The following is a 24,177-nucleotide window of genomic DNA, read 5'->3' as shown; positions in this document are numbered from 1 at the left end:
AGAAATAATGCCTACCATTGTATCTGCCAAGGACCAGGAGCAATTTCTCCATGTCTTTGTTACCCACCTGTCTTTTCCAGGTATCTCTTTTATGTAGCTCTCCTACATATGTTTCCTTCCTTCAGCAAGTCATAGCTGGAAAAACAAGAACACATGAGCATGCATGAACTCGCTTATAAGCCAAGCATGGCCACTGAAATCCACGCCTCATTCTCAGTGACCCTGTGTTCAGGAAGTCAGGTTCATGGCATGCTGGGATTTGTAGTCCTGGGACACCTACGATCTAATAGGCATGGAGAGGGGAGGGTGTCTGTAAAGACTTTAGGGGATGGAATTCATTCCTGATGTCATTCAGGGGATTAGGGTTTGTTCTTTATTGTTCCTCTAACAGAAATGTGGTTTTTTTTAATTTTCATCTATAATTAGTTCTCATTATATGCAGTATTCATGTTCTCAAAAGTTACCAGGAACACAGAATGAGTGAATATGCAACTGTTACTTCTAGTGGAAATACAAGGTTAGCTAATTTCCTGGAAGTCTATTGTTACATTTTTGTCAATTTATTAATCAATATCCTAATCTTGTTCTATGTATGCTTCTGTTTAGAGAAACCTTATTTAATATGTATTATTAATACATTAATGTTGATTCACAAGCAGCAATGTAATGCAATCTCTGGGTGAAAAGTTATTTAACGTATTTTCTCTGTAAGACACACCACAGCTGTCTTGTGCTTAGAAGCACTAGACAGCACTTGAGCACTTATACCTGGGGACCTTTTAAATAGTGACATCACCAAGTAAAAGTACAAAAATGCAAAAACAAGTGGCACTAAATAGACCATGGGAAGGACATTTGCTAATAGTATATGAGCCTCGTTTGGGTCATGTCAACCTGTCAGCTCATATTCTCCCAGCTCTGTGCCTATCTACAAATGACAACAAAAGTTCCATAAGCATTGATTGGGGTTGGGAGGGTGAGAGAGGATGGGGGGATGACAAATAAATATTAGTAGGCAGGCTAATTTGCAAACACAAAACCTGTGTTAATGAGGATTTATTAATGATGACATTTTTATAGTAGTGAATGTTGCAGAATGTCTTTGGGCTAACTTCAGTAACCAAAGATGTTATTTCAGATTTTCTTAGCTCTCCTACATGTGCCCCTACTCCCCCACTCAATTCCAAATCTCTCATTTTTGAGAATTGATGATATTTGGTAATTGCTCTGCTGAGACAACTTCCTACCCAACTCCCATTGAAAATGGATGGGGGCCATTTGAAGAACAGTTGGGTCCACAGTTTCATCTGAACACACTGGTCATGATGCCAACTACGTTCTCTGTTACCAGTAGCCAGTTCTTTTGCAGTGTTTCTCTCTCCTTCCAATTACTTAGAACAAGACCAGCTTTAAGTGTTCTGTTTTATATACCCCAAGGCTAGTATTTCCAAAGCTTAGTAAGGGAAGAGAAAGATAATATTTCTTGTTGGATTATTTTCCTTTAAGATAAGTACATTATTAACTTGGTTGACTCACCATTTATATTTTATTTTGAAAATTAAATCAATTAAGCCATTTTCTTAATTTAGCAAAGTTATATTGCTTAGTACATACTTTAAATCATGACATATTTTGAGCCAAAATTTGCTTACAGTCCTAAGAAATCATCATAACTTTAGGTAGTATATTGACTACAGGTATGGGCACTGTAGAAGGCAGAATATAAGTGTCCTGTAATTATATTAGGTTACAGGGCCTGCAGATGGAAATAAAGTTGCTAATAAAATGATTTTGAAGTAGGGAGATCAGACTGTATTATCCAGGTAGGCCCAAAGTAGTAACAAGAGTTTTATTTCTTTTAAAGATTTATTTATTTATGCATACAAGAACTGGGATATAGTCCAAATGTGGGGGGCGGGGAGGGGTGAGAGGATTCACCAGAGACAGAGTGGGAGACAGAACAGGCAGATTGACTGAAATACACTACTGAGGGTAGCAGCAGGCGAGTTGCTCCCTGGACGAAGGTGGGGGGCGTTCGGGGGGAGCGGGGATCAAACTCATGCTGCAGTGGCTGGGGAGAGCTTCACAGGTTGCATCTTAACCCCCTGTGCCACCAGGGAGGCCCCACTAACAAGAGTTTTAAAAAGTGGAAGAGAGGAATGTTGGAGAGGCCAAAAAAAAAAAAAATGTAATGACAGAAACAAGGCTAGAGATAAATAATGTTGCTGGTTTTGGAGATGAGTCCATGAGCCAGGGAATGCAGGAAGGGCAAGAAAACCAATTTTCTCTCATTCTCCAAAGGGACTGCATCTCTGGTGAAACTTTGATTTTAGCCCATGAGACCAGAGAAAGTTGCCTAGAAACTATTGGAATAGATAATAGGTAATTTGTTAAAATAGAAATGGGCAACACTGAAACAGTCACCTGAGTTCATGGCTGTCACTATTTTTATAACATAGAACAAGTTACTTTTCAGGCCTGTTTCCTCATTTGTAAATGGACATATTAATAGTGTATGTCTTCAGTGGTTATTGTCATAATTAAATGTTAGTGCTGTCAACACCTTTATACTTAATATACTTCTGTTTAAATTTTAATGGGGCAAACATGTAGGAAATTTGCAGTTAAAAAGAAGACTTGCTTATAAAGGATATTAGAAATTGTACTTAGTAATTTCCCTCTGGACAATTAGAATTATAAGAAGTTTTGACCATGTATGTGACAGATACAACTCACAACAATGTATTTTTGCCTATATAAAATTTGGAAGACTCAGTCAATAATTTACCACACTTGTTTTGTTATCCTTAAAGAAAAAAATTAAGAAACATTTAGTATTAATTGTGCATTAAAAATATTAATATAAGGCAAAAATGAACTACCATGTGATACATAAAAAAACTTAGGAAAATCTGTATATGGGGTTAGGAAGGCAGGTATTAACCCTTTGCACTCCGCTGTCCCCTCTCAGGGGACATCAGAATTCTAGCATATCACTTGGATGTTCCCTCTCAGGGGACATTGCAATTTATTAGTGATTACGGGGAATTGAGTTATTTCAATGCAACTTTTTGAGACATGCATGTTTCCCTGAAGTTTTATCTTGAAATGGCACAAGAAATTAAATCAAAATATCGTAAAATTACTAAGATATAGACAAGAAATGTCAGCGGGTTTTGTGTCGCATGAGAACGTGAGATGCGTGCTCACGACGGTCCGAGCACTTCGCGACGCCACTTGAAAAGAGCGATAAGGGGAGTTTGTAGAAGAAAGGTCGGTTTTCGAACATAGCACACACTGTATAGTGAGATATATAATTACAAATAAACAAGTCTACATCTGGAGGAAAAGATTTTCAAAGCTGAGCTCATTTTGGTTTGAAGCTTCGAGCAGTGCACGTAGATCTAACGAGGAGAAAATAGGAAAAGTGATTATTTTTTTAGTGAATAAATTGTTTGGTGAAAGCTATTTTGGTAAATATCATCTTGTCAGTTAGTAATAACAATTAGAAATTTTTAACCCATGCATTTATTCATTTTTTTTTATTAGAACAATGGCAAAGCGTCCAACCACGAATGAGTCTCATGACACAAGTGGTAGTGAAGATGAGCTCCAGATAGACCTCTATACAGACATGTCAAACATGCATTAATCAGCCTGCAATGCATATTGGGGAGTGTTACAAAACTTATCATACTGTACAAAATTATAAACAATAAAATATTGGTTTTTTTGCAAATATACATTCCTCGATGTCACCCAATTCATATAAGTCCAATATCATTATAATACGTTACTTGGTTCCAAAATTATACTAAATAATACAAGGGTCTGTGAATGCACGTTTCTGCTGCAAAGTAGCGTCGAGTACCTGGTAGCCAATGTCCAGAATGGTTCGGAGTGCAAAGGGTTAACTGATTCCTCACTGATTTATTTTGTTCCAGTTCAACTAAGTTGTGGGTTGATTTTGCTATAACATTGCATCCATATTATTACTAGCAAAAACTACATGATTTTTCTTATATGCTTCTTTTTACTTAAGATTTTCTTTTTTTGTTCAGTTTGGGAAAAGATAGTGCACTAAAAATTTAAAGAGTTTTTTTTTTAAAGGTTTATTTTATTTATGCATACAAGAACTGGGATACAGGCCAGAGGTGCAGGGGGCGAGAGGATTCACCAGAGACAGAATGGGGAACAGAACAGGTAGACTGACTGAAATACACTGCTGAGGGGAGCAGTGGGTGAGTCAGGAGAGGTCTGCTGCACCATGTGGGTTGCTCCCTGGCCAGGGATCGAACCCATACTGCAGTGGCTGCGAGTAGATTCATAGGTTGCATCTTAATTGTGCCACAAGGGAGGCCCCTAAAGAGAGTTTTTGAGATCTCTTCCCAGCTTTTTTTTTTTTTTTTAAAGATTTATTTATCTATGCATACAAGAACCAGGGTTTAAGCCGGAGGAGGGTGAGAGGAGTCACCAGAGAGAGTGGGGCACAGAACAGGTAGATCTACTGAAATACACTGCTGAGGGGAGCAGCGGGCGAGTCAGGAGAGGTCTGCTGCACAATGTGAGTTGCTCCTTGGCCGGCCAGGGATAGAACTTGTACTGCAGTGGCTGGCAATAGCTTGATAACCCCTGCGTCACCAGGGAGGCCCACTTCCCAACTTTCTTATGGGATCTCTGGATAAATGTCAGGTAATTTTTAAAATCTTCCTCAGAATATCCTTAAGTACTTTTCCTTTGTAAAAAGAATTTTTACATTTAAGTCTATTTTCATGATAGATTAAGACCAGAAGTCCAGGAAGTTAAAAATAGAGTTTTTTTTTTTAAACATATTTCATGTTGATATCACACTTTTCCATACATGTAAAATATAGAATCAAAGAATTGTAACTTAAAATTTGATTAGTTACTGATATATTTCTTATTGTTGTTAAATGACCCATTAATGTCTTGAAATGTTACTTTTACTTAACGGATGCAGTAGTAAGTCCCAAGAGTTTTGATTGCTCAGACTCCCTCATTCTCTAAGACCTTCACCACCATCTCATGTTTAAAGGAAGATTTGCCTTGTTCCGGTGGTAATACCACCTCTTGGCTGTAGAGTACTGACCCAGAGGCAGAGCAATTGACACAATCTGAGCAAACAGAATCCTTTAGGAATTTGGAATTGATAGTTAGAATCCCTCTGTGTAGGTCTAAAAATGAAGATCCTAACTGGATCTATATTGGCAGCCATGTTCTGTCATGTGAAGTAGAATCAAAAATGCCATTCTGTCACCTGTAAGAGCTAAAAGATGGGGAGAGACTGAGACAAACAACATCAAAGGGATAGAAGAGAATGGAATATAAATGGGTAGGGAGGGGAGGGGGCCAGAGAGAAGGACCAAAAGTGGACATGAACAAACTAATTTTCTATGACTTGGGTTCTTGGTTCTAGTTTATTCTTATGACCTTGAATTCCATGAGACACTCCTATAAGCTTTTTAAAAATTTCCTTTTTTTTTCCTAAAGCTACCTCTGGCCACATTCTGTCCTGTAACCAGAAGAATCAACCAAAGTAAACACTTGCTTTTGTTAACTGCTCTATGCACAGTATTATTTGATTTTGACAATCTTGCAGGATAAATTTTATTATTCCTCAGAAAGAATTGAGGGAACTTGGATTTTAGGAGAAATTAAGTAATTTGATCAAATCAAGGTAGCTGATAGCCAGTACCAGGAATGCAAGGTAGTATTAACTCCAAAGTCGATTCTTCTTACTAACTAGAGCCCATCAACTATAGACTGGACTCTAGTCCATACTATAACATAGGCAAAAATTTGCTTTTCCAAAGTTTACAGTTCAGAGAAGGATAGAGACAAACAGGCAACAACAACTCAGTGCAATAAATGCTGTGGAGAAGGAATAAAATGTGCTCTAAGAGCCTTTGAGAGATTGGGGAATATTTCCCTTGATCATTTAAGCCAATGAAACCTGAAGATTGAGTAGTCTTTTTTTTTTTAAAGATTTATTTATTTATTTATGCAAGAACCAGGGTACAGGCCAGATGCGCGGAAGGGTGAGAAGATTCACCAGAGACAGAGTGGGAAGCAGAACAGGCAGACTGACGAAGAGGCTGCGGGCAGCTTCGCAACCCAGCGCTCAACCGCTGTGCCACCGGGGAGGCTCGGATTTTCATTTTAGAAAACACATTCTTGGGCCTCCCCTGGTGGCGCAGCAGTTGAGTGCTGGGTTGCAAAGCTGCCCGCAGCCTCTGCAGCGCCAGTTCGATCCCTGGCTGCCAGCGAGGGTCCCACATGGCATGCAGACCTCTCCTGCCACCCGCTGCTCCCCTCAGCAGTGTATTTTGTCAGTCTGCCTGCTCTGCTCTCCCCTCTGGCTCTGGTGAATTCTGTCACCCTCCCTCACTATAGACTGTACCCAGTGCTTGTATAAATAAATAAATAAATCTTAAAAAAAAATTAGCTGCATAGAATTAAAAAAAAAAAGAAAGAAAACACATTCTTCATACTACAGCCAAAGAAGACTGGAAAAACTGTAATGCTAGAGGTATGGAGGTCAGTTAAGGAAACTTTTGCAATAATCCAGACAGTAAAATAATTAGTAGCTTAGAGAAGTAGTGATTAGTTGAGGGAGAAGTGGAAGAATTTTGGAGATCACAGGGTAGTGTATTCAGGTTTTTGTGAATGATTGGATGTATAGGGCATGGAAGGGGTACAAGTTAAGAATAACCCTCAGGACTTTGACTAAGGCAAGTCTGCAGGATAGATTGGACTTTGTCCTTAACATTTACTAAGACAGTAGTGACAAATAAGAAAGAGTAAGTTTTGATGGGAAAAATGATATTTTGAACATGATAATTTTCAAGAATCGTGGAAGATGTTCCAGTGGATACCCAGTAGTAGGTAGTTGAACTGTTACAGGGCAACCTGGATGTAAAATGGGTTGCATGACTATGTGTCCTCACCCGCACCTTTAAAAGGGACTTACAGTAAGACTCAACTGCAGGAGCACAAAAAAGGTTAATAAAGGGTTTATTTACAAAAGAAAGGTAAATGAAGAAATGACTAACTCAGGGAGAAAGAAAGGGAAATAAATTGGTGAATGTGTCCTACCAGTTCCGCTGAGCTGGAACCCCATTAACATGCTGAAAGCCAGCCAAAAAAAACCCCAAGACCCACATGTCAGATTATATACCAAACCTGGCTGCTTAACTCCACCCTCAGTTCCCAGCAGTCTTCCGTTTGGTGGTGATGACATTATAGGATTTATAGTCCTTGGTGTCTTGGAGCTCTTTGGTTTTGGGGTGGGGGTGTGGGCCATAAAACCTATTCGTGGAGTTTGTTCAGAACATCCTTTCCTCCAACAGTAGCAGCAAGCCTCTGACTCTCCTATAAAGAATGGATATTTTGACAAAATAGAACTGATCTTTCCCTTTTATGTTTCTGGAAGAGAATGCCTGTAGTTTTGATATTTCAGAAGACCTGAGGGACTTTTCCTAGTAAAAACATGTTCTCTTTCAACAAATTGCTAGAAATCATTGCTTGTCTTTTCCATTAGACTGTATAATTACCATTATTCTGTAGACTTATTTTTAGAAGAAAAACAAGCCTTATTTAAAAGGCAAAATTGATACTTCACATATCCTTTTACCTAGTAGCTATCCAGGAAAATATATTGTTATTGATTTTGAATGAAACAAAAGCTTCAAAAAATTGAATAACAAGCATTATTTGATTTGGGCATATTGTAAGTATCTAGTACATTCCAAAACCATAACTCATTTCATTCTTGATGACAGGACAGAATTTTCCTAATGTAAGTTAAAATGGAAGTCTTTTAACATTTGGCAACTAAAATTTTGAAGGAAACAGTTTAAAACTTTGGGTTAAACTGCTTTGTGTTATGCTGCTTTAATTTCTTGTTTACAATTACATATTTGGTTTACATGCCAATTAAATGTTTACATTTTAAATGCATTGATAAAGCATATGTTGAAACAGGAGATTTGTTACACCACAGGTGTGGTGGAAATAAAGTAAATGTCATAGAATTAGGGGAAAATTAAAGAGCTTTGGGTTAATATTAAAAACTAAAAATTAAAAAATAATTAAAAAAATTCACATTTGAAGGAATTAGGAAAAGAACAAATGAAACAAAATTCAGTAGAAGGGAAGATATGGTAAAAATTCTGGCAGAAGTAACAAAATAGAAAAAAGTTCAAAAGTTCATTGAAACCAAGAGCTGGTCCTTTCAAAGGATGAACAAAATTAATAAATCTGTAACTGGACTCACTAATAAAAGGAGAAAATCCCAATAAAAAGAATCTGAATTGGGGGCCTCCCTGGTGGTGCAAGGGAATAAGCACAGCACTATGAAACTTATCGGCAGCCTCTGCAACACAATTTCCATCCGTGACAGCCAGAGAGCAACCCACTTGGCACAGCAGACCTCTCCTGTCTTGCCCACTGCTCCCCTCGGCAGTGTTTCCAATTAGTCTGCCTGTTCTGCTGCCCACTCTGTCTCTGGTGAATCCTCTCTCCCTCCCTCACCTCTGGCCTGTACCCCACTTCTTATATGCATAAATAAATAAATCTTAAAAAATTTTAAAAAAGAATCTGAAATGAAAGAGATGAAATTGTAATCGACATAGCAGAAATACAAAGGTGCATAAGAAATTGCTCTGAATGTCTGTATGCAAACAAATTGGACAATCTAGAAGAAATATACAAATTTTTAGAATCATATAACCTTCTATGATTGAACCAGGATGAAATAACTTAAACAGACTAATTATAAGCACAGAAATTTAAAATGTAATTAAGACTCTTCCTAAGAACAAAAGCCCAGGACCAGATGACTTCTGTAGTGAATTATGCTAAACCCTCAAGAGGGTATGATACCTGTCTTTTCCAAACTCTTATTTAAGAAAAAGAAGAAGAATTGAAGGGGAGGAGGTGGAGAGACTCCCAAACACATTTTATGAGGTCATCATTACCATGATCCCAAAACCAAACAAAGACAAAACCCACAGAGAATAATATAGATTATTTTCTCTGAACATAGATATAAGGATTCCCAACAAAACCTTGACAAAGCAAATCAGTAATGTATGAAGAGAATCACTCATCATGACCATATAGGATTCATTCTAAATATGCAAGATTCACTATACACAAATCAGTGTCATTAATGACATTAATAGAAAGATAAAAATCACATGATCATTTCAATAGTCACTGAAAAACCATTCTAAAACATTAGCACCCACATATAAAAACCCAATAAAGTCATAATAAAAGGAAATTTCTCAACATAATAGAGACCATAGATGATAGACTCACAGCCAGTATCATACTTAATGTGAAAAGCCCAAGGCATATTCCCTAAGATCAGGAACAATATAAGGATGTCCACTTTTACCGCTACTATTCAACATAGTATTGGAAGTCCTAGCCATAGCAATTAGGCAAGACAGGACATAAAAGGAAACCACATTGGAAAATAACAGGTGAAACTGAAACTATCACTATTCACAGGCAATATATACATAGAAAATCCAAATGATTATACGAAAGAAAAACTGGAAATGACAAATGAATACTAAAGCGGATTCAAAATCAGTTCACAAAAATGTATTGCATATCTGTATGTAAACAGTGAGCTAGATGAAACAGAAATTAAGAAATAACATTTATAGTCACACCAAAAGGATGAACTGCCTTGGAGTAAACTTAACAAAGGGAAGAACCTTTACACTGAAAACTATAAGACATTGTTAAATAAAAGAAGAAACAAATAAATGTGTTAGTGTATTGAAAGAATAAATTTAAAAAAATGGCCATATCACCCAAAATGGTTTACAGATTCAGGTCAATAACTATCAAAATCCCAATGACATTCTTCAGAGAAATAGCACAAAAAAACTATAAAACTTGTATGGAACCACAAAATATTCTGAATACCCAAACTGCTGACATAAGATGCACTCCTGGACCTCAGCCACAAAAATGTATTTGAGGATCTAATTCTGATGGCAAGGGAAACAAAAATAAATGGGACTACATCAAACTGAAAAGCTTTTGTACCTTGAAAGAAAACACCACAAGAACAAAGAGGCAACATGTGGGCTGGGAGAAGATCTTTATCTGCACACCATACAGCAGATAAGGGTTTAATTTCTAAAATATATGAAGACCTCAAACTCCCAACAAAAACAACCAAATCAAAAAATAAGCTAAAGACCAAAATAGACACTTGTCCAAAGAACACATTCAGGCAGCCTACAAGCACGTGAGAATATGCTTAACATCACTTACAATAAGGGAAATGCAAATCAGACCCACCATGAGATGATATCACCTCACCCCTGTGAGAATGGCTTATATCAAAAAGATCAGAAGAAACAAATGTTGACAAGGACAAGGAGAAAAAGAAACACCCACTTTTGGTGGAAATGTAAATAGGTGCAATCTGTATGGAAAATGGTATCAAGATTCCTCAAAAAACCCCAAAAAACGAAAAAAAAACAAAAAAAAACCAGTACAACCAGAACAAGTCCAAATACCCATCAGCAGATGACTGGATAAAGAATTTATGGAATATATACTCAATGGACTATTACTTAGCTATTTAGAAAGATGAAATAGTGCCTTTTGGGACAAAATGGATTTTTTTTTTCATCTTGCTTTTTATTTTTTTTACAGTTAATTGATTTTTTAATTATTTTTTAAATTTTATATATTTTTTTACATCATTTTTCATTTTTGCACAATGTATGCATTTTCATCTTGGTTATACTCCCCATACAATTCCCTGCCCCCCTGTGTTTTAATCCTACTCCCTACCCCCCCAACAGTATGTCTCTGGTTTATAGTTGCTTATTGATTTTGATTTTCACTTTATTATAATTAGTCTTTTTCCTGGTCCCTTATTTAGGTTTTCTAAATTCCTGCTATGAGGGAGACCATCTGGTATTTTTCTTTTTCTATCTGGCTTCTTTCTTTTTTTTTTTAAATTTTAATTTTATTTTTATATTCCCCATACAATTGCAACCCCCTTATTTTGACCCCAATCCCTCCTTTCCCTGACCCTCACCCCCCATAGAGTGTCTCTGGTTCATAGTTGTTTGTTGATTTTGATTTTTACTTTCTTATAGTTATTCTTTTTCCTGGTCTCTCATTTAAGTTTTCTAGATTCCTGCTATGAGTGAGACCATCCAGTATTTTTCTTTTTCTTTCTGGCTTATTTCCCTGAGCATGATCCCTTCCAGCTCCATCCATGTTGCTGCAAATTGCATGTGTTTATCTTTTTTGAATGCTGAGTAATAGTCCATGGTGTATATGTACCACATCTTCTTGATCCAGTCATCTGTTTCTGGGCATTTGGGTTGTTTCCAAAGCTTAGCTATTGTAAAAAGCTTAGCTATTGTAAAGCTATTGTAAATGTTTATAGTGCTTCTATAAACATAGGGGTGCGGGTGCTCTTTGGAATTGGTGTTTCTGTGTCCTTTGGGTAAATACCTAGGAGTGGAATTGCTGGATCATATGGAAGCTCTATGTTTAGTAGGTCAAGAAATCTCCACACAGCTCTCCATAGTGGTTGAACCCGTTTGCACTCCCACCAACAGTGCAGGAGAGTTCCTTTTTCTCCACAACCTCGCCAACATTTGTTGTTGCTAGTTTTTTTAATATGTGCCATTCTCACTGGTGTAAGATGATATCTCATTGTAGTTTTGATTTGCATTTCCCTGATTACAAGTGATGTTGAACATTTTTTCATATGTCTATTGGCCATTTGCATTTCCTCTTCAGAGAAGTTTCTTTTTAGCTCTTCTGCCCATTTTTTGACTGGATTATTTTCTTTGTTTTTGTTGAGTCTCATCAGCTCTTTGTAGATTTTTGTGATCAGTCCTTTATCATTAGTGTTTTGTGCAAAAATGTTCTCCCAGTTGGTGGAGTTTCTCTTTGTTTTTGTTATTGTCTCTTTTGCTGTGCAGAAGCTCTTTAATTTGATGTAATCCCAGCTGTTTATCTTTGCCTTCACTATCACTGCTTTGGGTGATGTGTCTGTAAAGGTGTCTTTGATGTGCTATCATGTAGTGTTTTGCCTATATTTCCTTCTATGTATTTTATGGTTTTAGGTCTTATGTCTAGTTTTTTAATCTCTTTCTGGCTTATTTCACTGATCATGATCCCTTCCAGTTCCATCCATATTGCTGCAAATGGCATGAGTTTATCTTTTTTGATTGCTGAGTAATATTCCAGTGTGTATATGAACCACATCTTCTTGATCCAGTCATCTATTTTTGGGCATTTGGGTTGTTTCCATGGCTTAGCTATTGTAAATAGTGCTGCTATAAACATAGGGGTGCAGGTGTCCTTTTGAATTAATGATTCTGTGTCCTTTGGTAAATACCTAGAAGTAGAATTGCTGGATCATATGGAAGCCCCATCTTTAGCAGGTTGAGGAATCTCCACACAGCTGTCCATAGTGTTTGGACCAGTTTGCACTCCCACCAACAGTGCAGGAGAGTTCCTTTTTCTCCACAACCTCGCCAACATTTGTTGTTGCTAGTTTTTTTAATATGTGCCATTCTCACTGCTATAAGATGGTATCTCATTGTAGTTTTGATTTGCATTTCCCTGATTACAAGTGATGTTGAACATTTTTTCATATGCCTGTGTTGGCCATTTGCATTTCTTCTTCAGAGAAGTTTCTTTTTAGCTCTTCTGCCCATTTTTTGACTGGATTATTTTCTTTGTTTCTGTTGAGTCTCATCAGCTCTTTGTAGATTTTTGTGATCAGTCCTTTATCGTTAGTGTTGTGTGCAAAAATGTTCTCCCAGTCGGTGGGGTTTCTGTTTGTTTTTGTTATTGTCTCTTTTGCTGTGCAGAAGCTCTTTAATTTGATGTCATCCCAGCTGTTTATCTTTGCCTTCACTATTACTGCTTTGGGTGTTGTGTGTGTAAAGATGTTACTGAGTTGTATGTCATGTAGTGTTTCACCTATATTTCCTTTTATGTATTTTATGGTTTCAGGTCATATGTCTAGTTCTTTAATCCATTTTGAGTTGGTTTTTGTGCATGGTGTGAGGTAGTAGTCAAGCTTCATTCTTTTGCATGTAGTGACCCAGTTTTCCCAGCACCATTTATTGAACAAACTTTCTTTTCTCCATTGTATATTCTTTGTTCATTTGTCAAAGATTAGTTGATCATAAATCTATGGGTTTTATTTCTGGATTTTCTATTCAGTTCCATTGGTCTATGTGTCTTTTCTTGTTCCAGTACCATGCAGTTTTGATAATTATGGCTTTGTAGTATAGTTTGAAGTCTGGGAGTGTGATGCCTCCATTCACTTCTTCTTTTTTTTTTTTTTCAGGAGAGCTTTGGCTATTCGGGATTTTTGGTGGCTCCATATGAATTTCATCAATATCTGTTCTATTTCTTTGAAGAATGTCATTGAAATTTTTATTGGAATAGCATTGAGTCTGTAAATTGCTTTTGGTAAGATGGGCATTTTGATAATGTTAATTCTTCCAACCCATGAGTAGGAGATGTCTTTCCATTTCTTTGTGTCTTCTTCTATTTCTTTTAACAGAGTTTTATAATTTTCTTTGTATAGGTCCTTTATCTCTTTTGTTAGGTTTATTCCCAAGTATTTCACTTTTTTTTTGTTTCAATAATAAAAGGGATGGTTTTCTTGATTTCTTCTTCAGATTTATTGTTTGTGTATAGGAAGGCTACTGATTTTTGTGTGTTGATTTTGTATCCTGCTACCAAAATGGATAGATCTTGAAGTGATTATGCTAAATGAAATAAGTCAAGAAAAAATTACCAGATGATTTCATTCACTTGTGGCATGTAAATAACCAAGAAAACAAACTGTCAAAGCACAACAGAAGTAATTCTTAATCTTTGAAGAATACACTGGTTACATCGGGGGTGGGGAAGGAGACAAAAAGAGGAGGGTAAGTTATAAGACTCAGGCATTGGAACTTTGGTGGAGGGTGGTAAGTAAAACATGTTCTCATGGAAGTGAGCCTGTTCTCCCAAAATTTTATAGTTATGTGATTGACAAAAAAATCGAGAACATTTTTTAAAATAAGAACAAAAATTTCCTGTAAAGGATTTTTAAAACAAGGAATATGTTCATTATTATAGAAATAGCCACATGGTATGATTTTAAAATTTAAAACTCCAAAGACTCCATAAGCACCTGAGAAGCAATTATTGGTAACTTACATGATTACTTGAAACTAGTATCTAATTGTTTACTGTAATTTGCATGTCAAAAACCTGGACAAAGGATGGGGGACATAAGGTCTGAAGCTCTAAGAGGATAAAAATTCTTAATATAGATACTGAAATCAGCTTTTTTTTTTAAGAGTTGATCAGATATGTAGAGGAGATCATGCCTAGTATTTTACCCTGCTTTTCTACCAACAAAGTATTTTTAATAATTACCTAAAATAGCCAAAGGTAATTAACTTTTAGATTTTATCTTCATAATTCAGATCTGTTCTATGTTGAATTTAATTTTTTTTTAATCTTGGGTCTTTAAATTGTAAGTTTTTACTATAATTTACAATAATAAACTTTAAGTGTCCATACAGTGCTTTACATAAGGTCCTTCTAGACAGTCCTATGTTAAATTTCGTTAAAGAAACCACAAGGAACCAGGCAGTCTCATTTATAGGTTAATTGTATATCTAAAGAAAAAAAAAAGATGGTAGAATGTTGAAATCAGTCAGCATTATAAGCTCAATTTTCCATTGCTCACATTTTCTATTCTTCTCTGACTCTTGGAAAATTAAGGCTTTCATTTACTTTTAAAAGACACAGTGCGTACCCTTTAGTAGTTTGCTGTTTCCTCTTTTCCATGTTTTCTATTCTTTCATTGTCCCATCTATCCTTTGTACTTCATACTAAAGGGAGAGGACTTAAAAACAAAAGAGGAAAATCATTAACTATGTTTATGGCCTGTAGAGCTCCATGACCTATGGAAATCGATCATTTCATATCTTAAGAATTTATTTCTCAGGGTTTTTAAAAGGTTTGAAATACTTGTGAATTGGAGCCATCTGGTCAAACTGCCGAAGTAGGGCATTTCCCCCTTGCTGGGTACAGCATAGACTGTCACAACTGGTTATTTATGGAAATAATGTACATTTTAAAATGTTTAAGAAGGGAGGGGAAAGGAGAGGAAGGTGATAAGGTATTGGCATTGGGACTTTGGTCAGGGGTGAGTGAGGTATGTGCACCTGTGGAGGTGTGAAGTTGTACTCTTAAAAGCATATCGCTGTGTAAATGATTGGCAAATGAGTAAAATTTGAGGAAAAGGGAAATATGTATAAAAGTTCAAAATTAGCTTTATTAGGGGATCAAATTAAAAAATAAAAAAGGTACCTTGGAAACATAAAGCACCATCAAAATATAAATATTTTTAAGACAGAATACCTTAACACATGCTGTCCAGCATTGTTATGTGCTAGTGATTGAGTCAGATACATTAAAAAAAATTATTTCACATTTGTTCCAGATCTACTAAACATATTAATACAAAGCAGGTTCTAATATAAGTAATTCTGGGGGGAAAAAAACCACCTGAAATAAAGTTAAAAAACTTAACTGACTTATGAAATTAATAAGTTAGGAAGTAGAAATCCTACAAATATTTCTAATACTCTGACTACAGATGGCCCTCTTGGGGGAAACAAATGATGGAGTATTGATAGAATGTCAGAATCATGGTACAATTCAGAGATTTATTCTTTAAACAAAAATGAAATATATCTAAAGCAATTTGTGTTAAATAGAAGAAAATAGAAAATCTTTGTGACCTAGGTAGGCTCAGTTCTCCGTTGCTATCTGTTTTGGCCTTATCTTTACCCTTCGTACTCTTTATTTATTTATTTTAAAAATTTATTTATGCATAGAAGAACTGGGGTACAGTCCAAAGATGCAGAGGGTGAGAGGATTCACCAGAGACGGAGTGGGGAACAGAACAGGCGGATTGATTAAAATACACTGCTGAGGGGAGAAGTGGGCCAGTCAGGAGAGGTCTGCTGCGTCATGTAGGTAGCTCCCTGGCTGGGGATTGAACTCTTACTGCAGTGGCTGCACATAGCTTCATAGGTTGCATCTTAACCCCTTGGGTCAGGGAGGGTCAGGGAGGCTCCCCTTCTAACTCTTTAATTCTGAATTTCAATTCTGAATTACTTACGATTTTTTTTAAGATTTTTTTTTTTTATTTATGCACAGAAGAGCTGAGGTGCAGGCAGTGAGAAGATTCACCAGAGACAATGAGTGTGGAGCAGAACAGGCATATCTGGGTACCTCTACTTAAAAGACCTACTCTACCCTCTGAATTTATACACGATGTCTAATTAGCTTTTTTTACTTCCCCGATAACCAAATTTGTGTTTTAAAAGGTTAGAAGTGGAAGTTGGAAAGCAAGTGTCAAAGTTGTGGAGTTGACCTGAATTACCAGGTTAAGGAGTTGGGATTTTATTTACTCTTTAGGAGTAAAAAGAGTTATACTTTATAAAGATTATTGGATGATCACCATGTTTGAACCTCTTTGAGTTGGATTAGAGGTTGAGAACGAAATATTGTCAGATTTTGAGGCAGAGTTAATAGAAACAGAATTAGATCTGAGGAAAAGCAGAGCACACTTTCATTCATTCAGAAAATATAGAGAATATTTTGTAAATCAATACGAAAGACAACTCTAGAGAAGTGAGTGTCAAACAGATATTCACAAATAGATACAGAAAATAATTTGAAAAATTTAATGCCCACTCTTTCCAAAGCAAACAAAGAAAGAGCAAAGAACTTTCTTCAGCCTGATGAAGGTCAACTGCAACAAAATCCTATAGCTAATATACTTAATGGTGATAGACTGAATGCTTTCTGCCTTAAGATCAGGAACAAGGCAAAGATTTTCTCTCTTGTCACTTCTATTCAGCATTGTACTAAAGGTACCAGTCAGTGTAATAAGGCAAGAACAAAAAGATGTATACCTTGAAAAAGAAAAGCTCATCATTTATACATGTGATCATGAATGTAGAAAATCCTGTGGAATCTACAAAACAACTGTAACTAACGTGACTTTAGCAGGGTCACAAGACACAGACTCAAAGCAATATATAAGTATCATGTGTGTGATTTGTAATTATATAAGTAATGAACAGGAATAAAGTAATGCCATTACAATACTATTTATAATAGTTTCAAAAAGGGCCTCCCCTGGTGGCGCACGTGGTTGAGCGCAGCGCTGTGAAGCTGTCCGCAGCCTCTGCAGTGCGTGTTCAATCCAGGTCCAGCCGGCGAGAATCCCACATGGCATGGCAGACTTCTCCTGTCTTGCCTGCTGTTCCCCTCAGCAGTGCATTTCCTCAGTCTGCCTGTTCTGTTCCCCACTCTGTCTCAGGTGAATCCTCTCACCCTCCCACGCATCTGGCCTGTACCCCGGTTCTTATATGCATGAATCTATAATAAAATCTAAAAAAATAAAAATAAAAAAATAATAAATTTTTTTAAAAGTTTCAAAAATTTCTAGACAGAAATTTAACAAACATTAAACAAGACATATACACTGAGTCTGGCAAGATGACAGTAGAGTAGATTCCAAACTTCTAGACTTTTGTATTCCAAAACTTAACATTTTGTTCCCATTTTTAATTTTTTCTCATTCTTTATAATTTATGCTTCACCTGAGTAATTATTATAGTTTTAATTTTACTAGTTTTAATCATCGTGCTTGCTCTTCAAGTGATTGATCCTCTGAGATCTTTAAGTATGTTTACCTTTTCCAGTGAGATTTTTCCTTCATGTTTTCTTGTTTTTAGTCAGTGCCATTTCTTTTTCACTTTAGAAAACTCCCTTGACATTCCTTGTAAATAAGTTTTAGTAGTGATGAACTTCTTTAGCTTTTGCTTGTCTGGGAAACTCATTTCTGAAAGAACCTTTCTGGGTAAATAATTCTTTTTTTTAAAGATCTATTTATTTATTTATACAAGCACAGGGTACAGTCAGAAGCGGGGAGGGTGAGAGAATTCACCAGAGCCAGAGCGGGGAGCAGAACAGGCAGAAGGACTGAAGTACACTGCTGAGGGGAGCAGCGGGCGGGCAGCAGGAGAGGTCTGCACGCCATGTGGGACCCTCGCTGGTGGCAGGGGATTGAACTGGTGCTGCGGAGGCTGCGGGCTGCTTCGCAGCCCAGCGCTCAACAGCTGCGCCACCAGGGGAGGCCCTGGGTAAAGAATTCTTGTCTGGAAGTCCTTTCCTTTCCGCACTTTCAGTTTACTGTGCTACTCTGCAGAGTTTCTGTTGAAAAAAATTCTCACAGTTTTTTTTCTTGCTTCTTTTTAAAGGCCTCTGCGTGACTTTTAATAACAGTTGTGCATCCCTTAACAATGTTTCAGTCAATGATGGACCCAACAATGGATGTGAGCATGATCCTAATAGGCCATAAGACATAGCCTAGGTGTGCGATTGGTAATATGTAGATTAGTATAAGTGCACTCTGTGATGCCCTTAGGATAAAATCAACTATTTCTCAGAATATATCAATGACATTCAGCAATGCACGTGTATAGTGTGTCTTTGTGTGGATTTATTTGGATGGTGTTTTTTGGGCTTATATCCCTGAATGTCTATTTCCTTTTCTTCTTTTGGGCAGCAATGGTGGTTCCTGTGTGTTCATACCAGGGTGCTAGCGGAATTGGACTGAAAGTGATGATCGGTCTTGTAGCTATTAGAAAGGGATGAAGGAGTGGATATGAGGAGTAGGACTGTACACAAGAAGAAAAAGAGACTGGAAAACAAACTGAGAGTAGTAATAGACAACTGGTGGGCGGAGGGGTGTGAATTTTGAAGAAAGGGGAGTTAAGTTAGGGAGTGATGTCTTATAGGGAGAAAAGACCTAAACAAAGTTCCTGGGTGAAGAAAAAGGTGAAAATGAAGGACAAAGGAAACAGAATAGAAATGGGGGTGGGTAAGGAGTTTGTGTTGGGGTTTTTTGGGGTAACTTTGGTTTATAACGTACAATGTTCATACTTCAAATCCCATCCTTACACCCCCACCCATGGAAGTTAATCATGTACCTGTTAGGTCTCTACTTTTATATCTATCATGCTTTAAAAGACTTTTCTGATACTAGATAATGAAATGACTGTTTTGGGGCCTGGGAATACTATTACCATTAATTTATGTCTAGAAATTGTTGAGTGTTCCCAGACTTAAAAAATAGCATAGCAAATGGGAACATTCTACTTTCAGATAGTAGGGACAACCTATAAGGTGACAGCCCCTTATAAAAGTCTCCCCAGAAACACATTGGTGGTTTTACGGAAAAAGATACTTTGCCAATTATGAAAAGTAGTATTTGTTATAACCATGAGTGATGAATAGGTAGAATTTTAGCAAGGAGTGCTCTGAAGAGAGCATCATGGACAGATGGTACTTTTAGGAGGAAAAAAAGCATGCAAAAATGGGAAAACACAGGGCATATGTGTTAGAAAATAGGGTGTGTGTGTGTGTGTATGTATGTGTGTGTACATACGCACATGAGGAAATGGTAGGAAATAAAATTGGAGAGAGGGAGGGTCAAATTTGGTAAGCGCTAGGACTGTGTCAGTAGAGAAATCATAGAGCCTACACTGTCCACTAGTCATATATAGCTAGTGGGTACTCGAAATGTGTTTGGTCTAAATTGAGATGTACTATAAATTTAAAATACACACCAGATTTCTAAGAGTTAGTACCAAAAAGAATATATTGGGTTGTCAGAAAAGTCATGACATATGTGTTCTATGTTTTTCAAACAAAAATGTGTCATGACTTTTCTGATAGCCGAATAAAACATTTTATTAAAATTTTTATATTGATGTCATATATTTATATTTTAGATATATTGGGTTAAATAAAATATATTTAATTAAAATTTAAAATAAATAAATTGAATATATACATTAAAATACATTAAATTAAAATATATTAAAATTAATTTTACCCATTTCTTTTTATTTTAATATGACTAATAGAAAATTAACAATTATATATGTGGCACAGATTATATTTCTGCTATACAGTGTTGGTATAGATAGAAGTAATACAATCAGTTTTTGCTAGTTCCTCTACTATGTGACATATTTTTTCTAAATCTTGTAATAAACTAAGGTTATTAATCCTCATAGAAAACTATATGAAGTAGGTGGTATTATTGCCCTCCTTTTTCAACTAACTCAAGTGCACACACAATGAGGTTAATCAGCACACTTGAAAATCACTCCACTAATAAGTAGGAAGCCAGGATTCAGTATCTTTTGGCTTCATGGTTTTCCTGACACTGTGGCATGATGTCATTGGCCTTTAAAGGTGGTTCAGCTATAGGACGACATGATCGGAATAATGCTTTAGTAGATTGGTAATAAATATAAATAGGGGGAAGAGACTTCATTTTAGCTCTCTACTTTTTGTTTTGTTACTTTTTTGCAGGAGAAAAATGCCTCGTTTAAAGTCAGCTTTTGAATTGCAGCTTTTGGAAGTATATCCTTTGTGTTAACTGCTTCTCAAAATATTTGTCTTATCTTTATAGATTTGATAATGGGCTGCATTAAAAGTAAAGAGAATAAAAGTCCAACCATTAAATACAGAACTGAAAACACTCCAGAACAGACACTCAGTACAAGTGTCAGCCATTATGGAGCAGAACACACTGCAGTGGCACCGTCATCTTCAACTAAGGGAACATCTGTTAATTTTAACAATATTTCCATGACACCATTTGGAGGATCCTCTGTGGTGACACCTTTTGGAGGAGCATCTTCCTCCTTCTCAGTGGTGCCAACTTCATATCCTGCTGGTTTAACAGGTGAGATTTAAACAGACAATTCTGTTGTTGGTTTGACACTGTGACCTTAGGCGTTACATACATAAGATTTGCCTGCTATAAGAAAAGAAATTACGGGGGGACTTTTAAAAGAATTTTATGTGAAAATTAAAGTCTCTCTGTATGCACGGCTATTGTTCTTGGAAATTCGCTGATCTGGTAAGGCTGTGTTCTGGTTTAACACCATTAGTTATTTCATTAATTAATTTTCAAATAATTATTGAGAGCCAACTACATGACAGGCACTGGGGATAACAGATTTACAACCATACTCCCCTCCCTCAAGAATGTAAACAACTTCTTAGAATTATAAAGTACTGTCCACTACTAAAGTATTATCATAGTTGCATAATAAATGTTAATTAAATGAGAATGCTAATGATAAAATAAATTATGTATTTTCTGATTTAAAAAAGTGCTGAGACTCAGAAATGAGTTTAAATGATTTTTGTGCACAATCACAGGTAATAAGCAGAGGAGTCCAGATTTAATCTCCTATTCCAGAACTCCATTTATTACATTTTGATATCCTTTCAAAGAACAGCAGGAAGTGACAACTGACAAACTGCCGTGCAACCAGAAATGCTCTTAAAAATTGGGGACTTTAAAAGAGGGAGAATTCTTTTGTGAAAGGTCACACACAACAGAATGTTTTTTCCTTGAGTAGCAAAACATCACTGACTTAAAAACATAGAATGAGATCTAGGATTCCTCAAGTCAGCAAGACCTCAGAGTTTCTTTGATCTCTCTCCTCTAGCTCCTGGAATGTCCACTTTCTCCTAAAGATTGGCAAAATAGTTGTCAGCCTCAAATTGACACGTTGATGTGAAGGTCAAAAAGGAATCTCTTCCAAAAGCATGGACTCTAAATTTGTCCCTTCAGTCTGTTCAGAATCTTCCCAATCAAAGTGGCTAAAAGAATGCCATACACTATTCATTTGGAAAGTTACAGGCTTCAAAGTTGTGGACATTCCCAGTTTCAGTCACTAACTCTTGAATACGTCAGTAATAGATGGCCATTATAGTATATCTCACTCATCAGCAAAAGTTTAAATTATTTTCAGGAGTCTATATTTAGGAAAGACAGTAATCCAAAAATGATTAAAATAAATGGGATACTTAAACACATACTTTAGTTACCTAAAGCAGTTTGCTTATGTGAAATAGTCTGTTCATGAATATTCATTTATTGACAAATATGGAGTGTCTTTGTGCCAGGTATAGTGAGTTTTAAGCAAGACAAGTTTCTGCCCTAATGGAATTTACCTTACAATGAGAATTGGGCAATAGTGAATAAACAACTAAACAGGATAACTAAAAGTTATTAGATGCTATGAAGGGACTAATCAATAGAAAAGGCCCATTAGATTATCAAGGAAAACAAACTTAAGGAGAAATCAATCCTGAGGTTGACTATTGAGAATGTGCACAGAGCTGAGAAAAGAGATATCCCGGAAAAAAGAACAACAAATGCCAAGTTTAAAAGGTACAGATGGACTTAGCTGTTTGAGCACCAATTCAATATGGACAGAGGGTATAATTATATGGTATAGGGTTGGAGAGTCAGGGTTACTCAGGATTTTGTAGACTAGTAAGAAGTTTAGATTTTATTCAAAGCAAAATGAAGTCACTAAAGAAATTTAACTAAAGGATTTATATAACTGAATTTCCATTTTCAAAACACTCATTCTGCAGCTGTGTGGAGAGTGAAAGATGTATAGGGAAAGATGTATAGAAGCTGGTTAAGACATCCCTACTCTCAATAGTCTCAGCAGTCCCAGTAAGAAAAAAAAACAAGTTTTGGGATCAAGGTGGCAGCCATGAAAATGGAAAAGAAAGTAGATAAGGTATTTCAGAGATGGAACTAACCATGCCTGTAATGGGTTTGACCTGAATATCTGATTGGTTAGTAGTACCACTTGCTTAATAGGGAAAATTTTATTAATACAGGTTAGGGGAGGAAAATCAACACCTTTGTTTTATACCTAATAAGTTCTTATTGGACATTCAAGTAGAGATGTCAGATAGGCAATTAATAAATGATTGGGTGTCAAGAGAGAAACCAAATAAATGAGATAATCTGTTCTATTCTTTTTTTAGTTTACAGATAATAGTTTGACTGTTTAATGTTCTAAAATCTTAAGCATCTACACATAATACCATATGTGACAGTTATTTTTGGAACTTAAAATTCATATCAGTCATACCATTTAATTTCTAAGAAAAATATGCTGGCTTTTTATCTATAAGTGTTAAGTATAACCATCTTTTTAAAACCATAGTTATTTCTGTTAGTAAGTAGTCTTAAGGGTGAAAATGTCGATCCATTAAGAAATTAAGACAGTCAGTACCAATAGTTTATGGTACTCATTAGCACTTTTTCTGGCAAAGAGTTGATTTGAACTTTACTGGTTTCAAGCCAGAGATGTTGCTATAATGAGTCAAAATATAAGTTGTTTATCTTACTCTATAGCATTTCAGAATATAATAGAGTACAGCAGTTTCGTGAAAAGTCTTAAGAGAACATGTTACTAATTTGAAAAATCTAGCTGCTCAAGTCTCTAACTTTTAAAAACAGATTCTGGAGACTAGGAAGAAAGTATGCTTAAGCTTTGCTAGCAGTGTAAGTTTTCTTTTGTTAATTATTCTATGGAATTTACCTTAGACTTTTTTCCTCCAATAGGTGGTGTTACTATATTTGTGGCCTTATATGATTATGAAGCTAGAACTACAGAAGACCTTTCATTTAAGAAGGGTGAAAGATTTCAAATAATTAACAATACGTAAGTGTTGTGGATGTTTTGTGAAGCAGAAATATTAATAAAAACCTTGTCTTTACATTGAAACCACTGAGCTAGTTGGTGAATTGGAGATAAGATTGGTGGAACATGGGTCACTGCCCACTTAGTTGGACATGCATTTGGTTTCTTTAGACACATGGCATAATACTGCTGCTGTAGCCAGAAGTTATTCTACAGATTGTGCTGCTGTGGTTCTACCATAAACAGTAGAGATTTAAGAATGATGATTGAGGGAATATATGCAAGTAAGTACATTACTTAAAAAAAAATTTATAAGAGAGTGCTAAGTTCCTATTCATCTTAGTACCAGTTGATTTAAAGATCTTTTTCTCTTAAGAAAAAAAAAACACTAAATAAAAGGAAAAAGACTAGGTGAGGAACCCCTTTGGTCCCAAACTGACGAAATTAAGTTGCTTTTTCCTTATGCAACTCTTAGATTTTTTTTCCTTTAGTTGCCCACCATAGAAAATTGTGTTTATTA

General features: G+C 36.1%; 1 protein-coding gene across 7 annotated transcripts in view; it reads left to right on the top strand.

The window, feature by feature from the left end:
* YES1 (YES proto-oncogene 1, Src family tyrosine kinase) overlaps positions 1–24,177 on the top strand; it is a 60,507-nt gene that overhangs the window by 18,292 nt on the left and 18,038 nt on the right. For 4 of the 7 annotated variants that reach the window (XM_037508764.2, XM_037508762.2, XM_054694156.1 and 1 more), the window contains 2 exons: positions 20,603–20,878; positions 23,579–23,678. In XM_037508764.2, coding sequence (XP_037364661.1) covers positions 20,611–20,878; positions 23,579–23,678 — 368 coding nt within the window. In that variant the 5' untranslated portion in view covers positions 20,603–20,610. Of the gene's footprint in view, positions 1–13,381; positions 13,507–20,602; positions 20,879–23,578; positions 23,679–24,177 lie in introns of all 7 variants that reach the window. The other 3 variants (XM_054694159.1, XM_054694158.1, XM_054694160.1) reach the window with 1 other exon arrangement.

The sequence above is a fragment of the Talpa occidentalis genome, unplaced genomic scaffold, assembly GCF_014898055.3.
Source record: "Talpa occidentalis isolate TD23 unplaced genomic scaffold, MPIMG_talOcc4v2.1 talOcc4.13, whole genome shotgun sequence".
NCBI classification, from domain to species: domain Eukaryota; kingdom Metazoa; phylum Chordata; class Mammalia; order Eulipotyphla; family Talpidae; genus Talpa; species Talpa occidentalis.
This window is presented reverse-complemented; position numbering and strand designations above follow the sequence as displayed.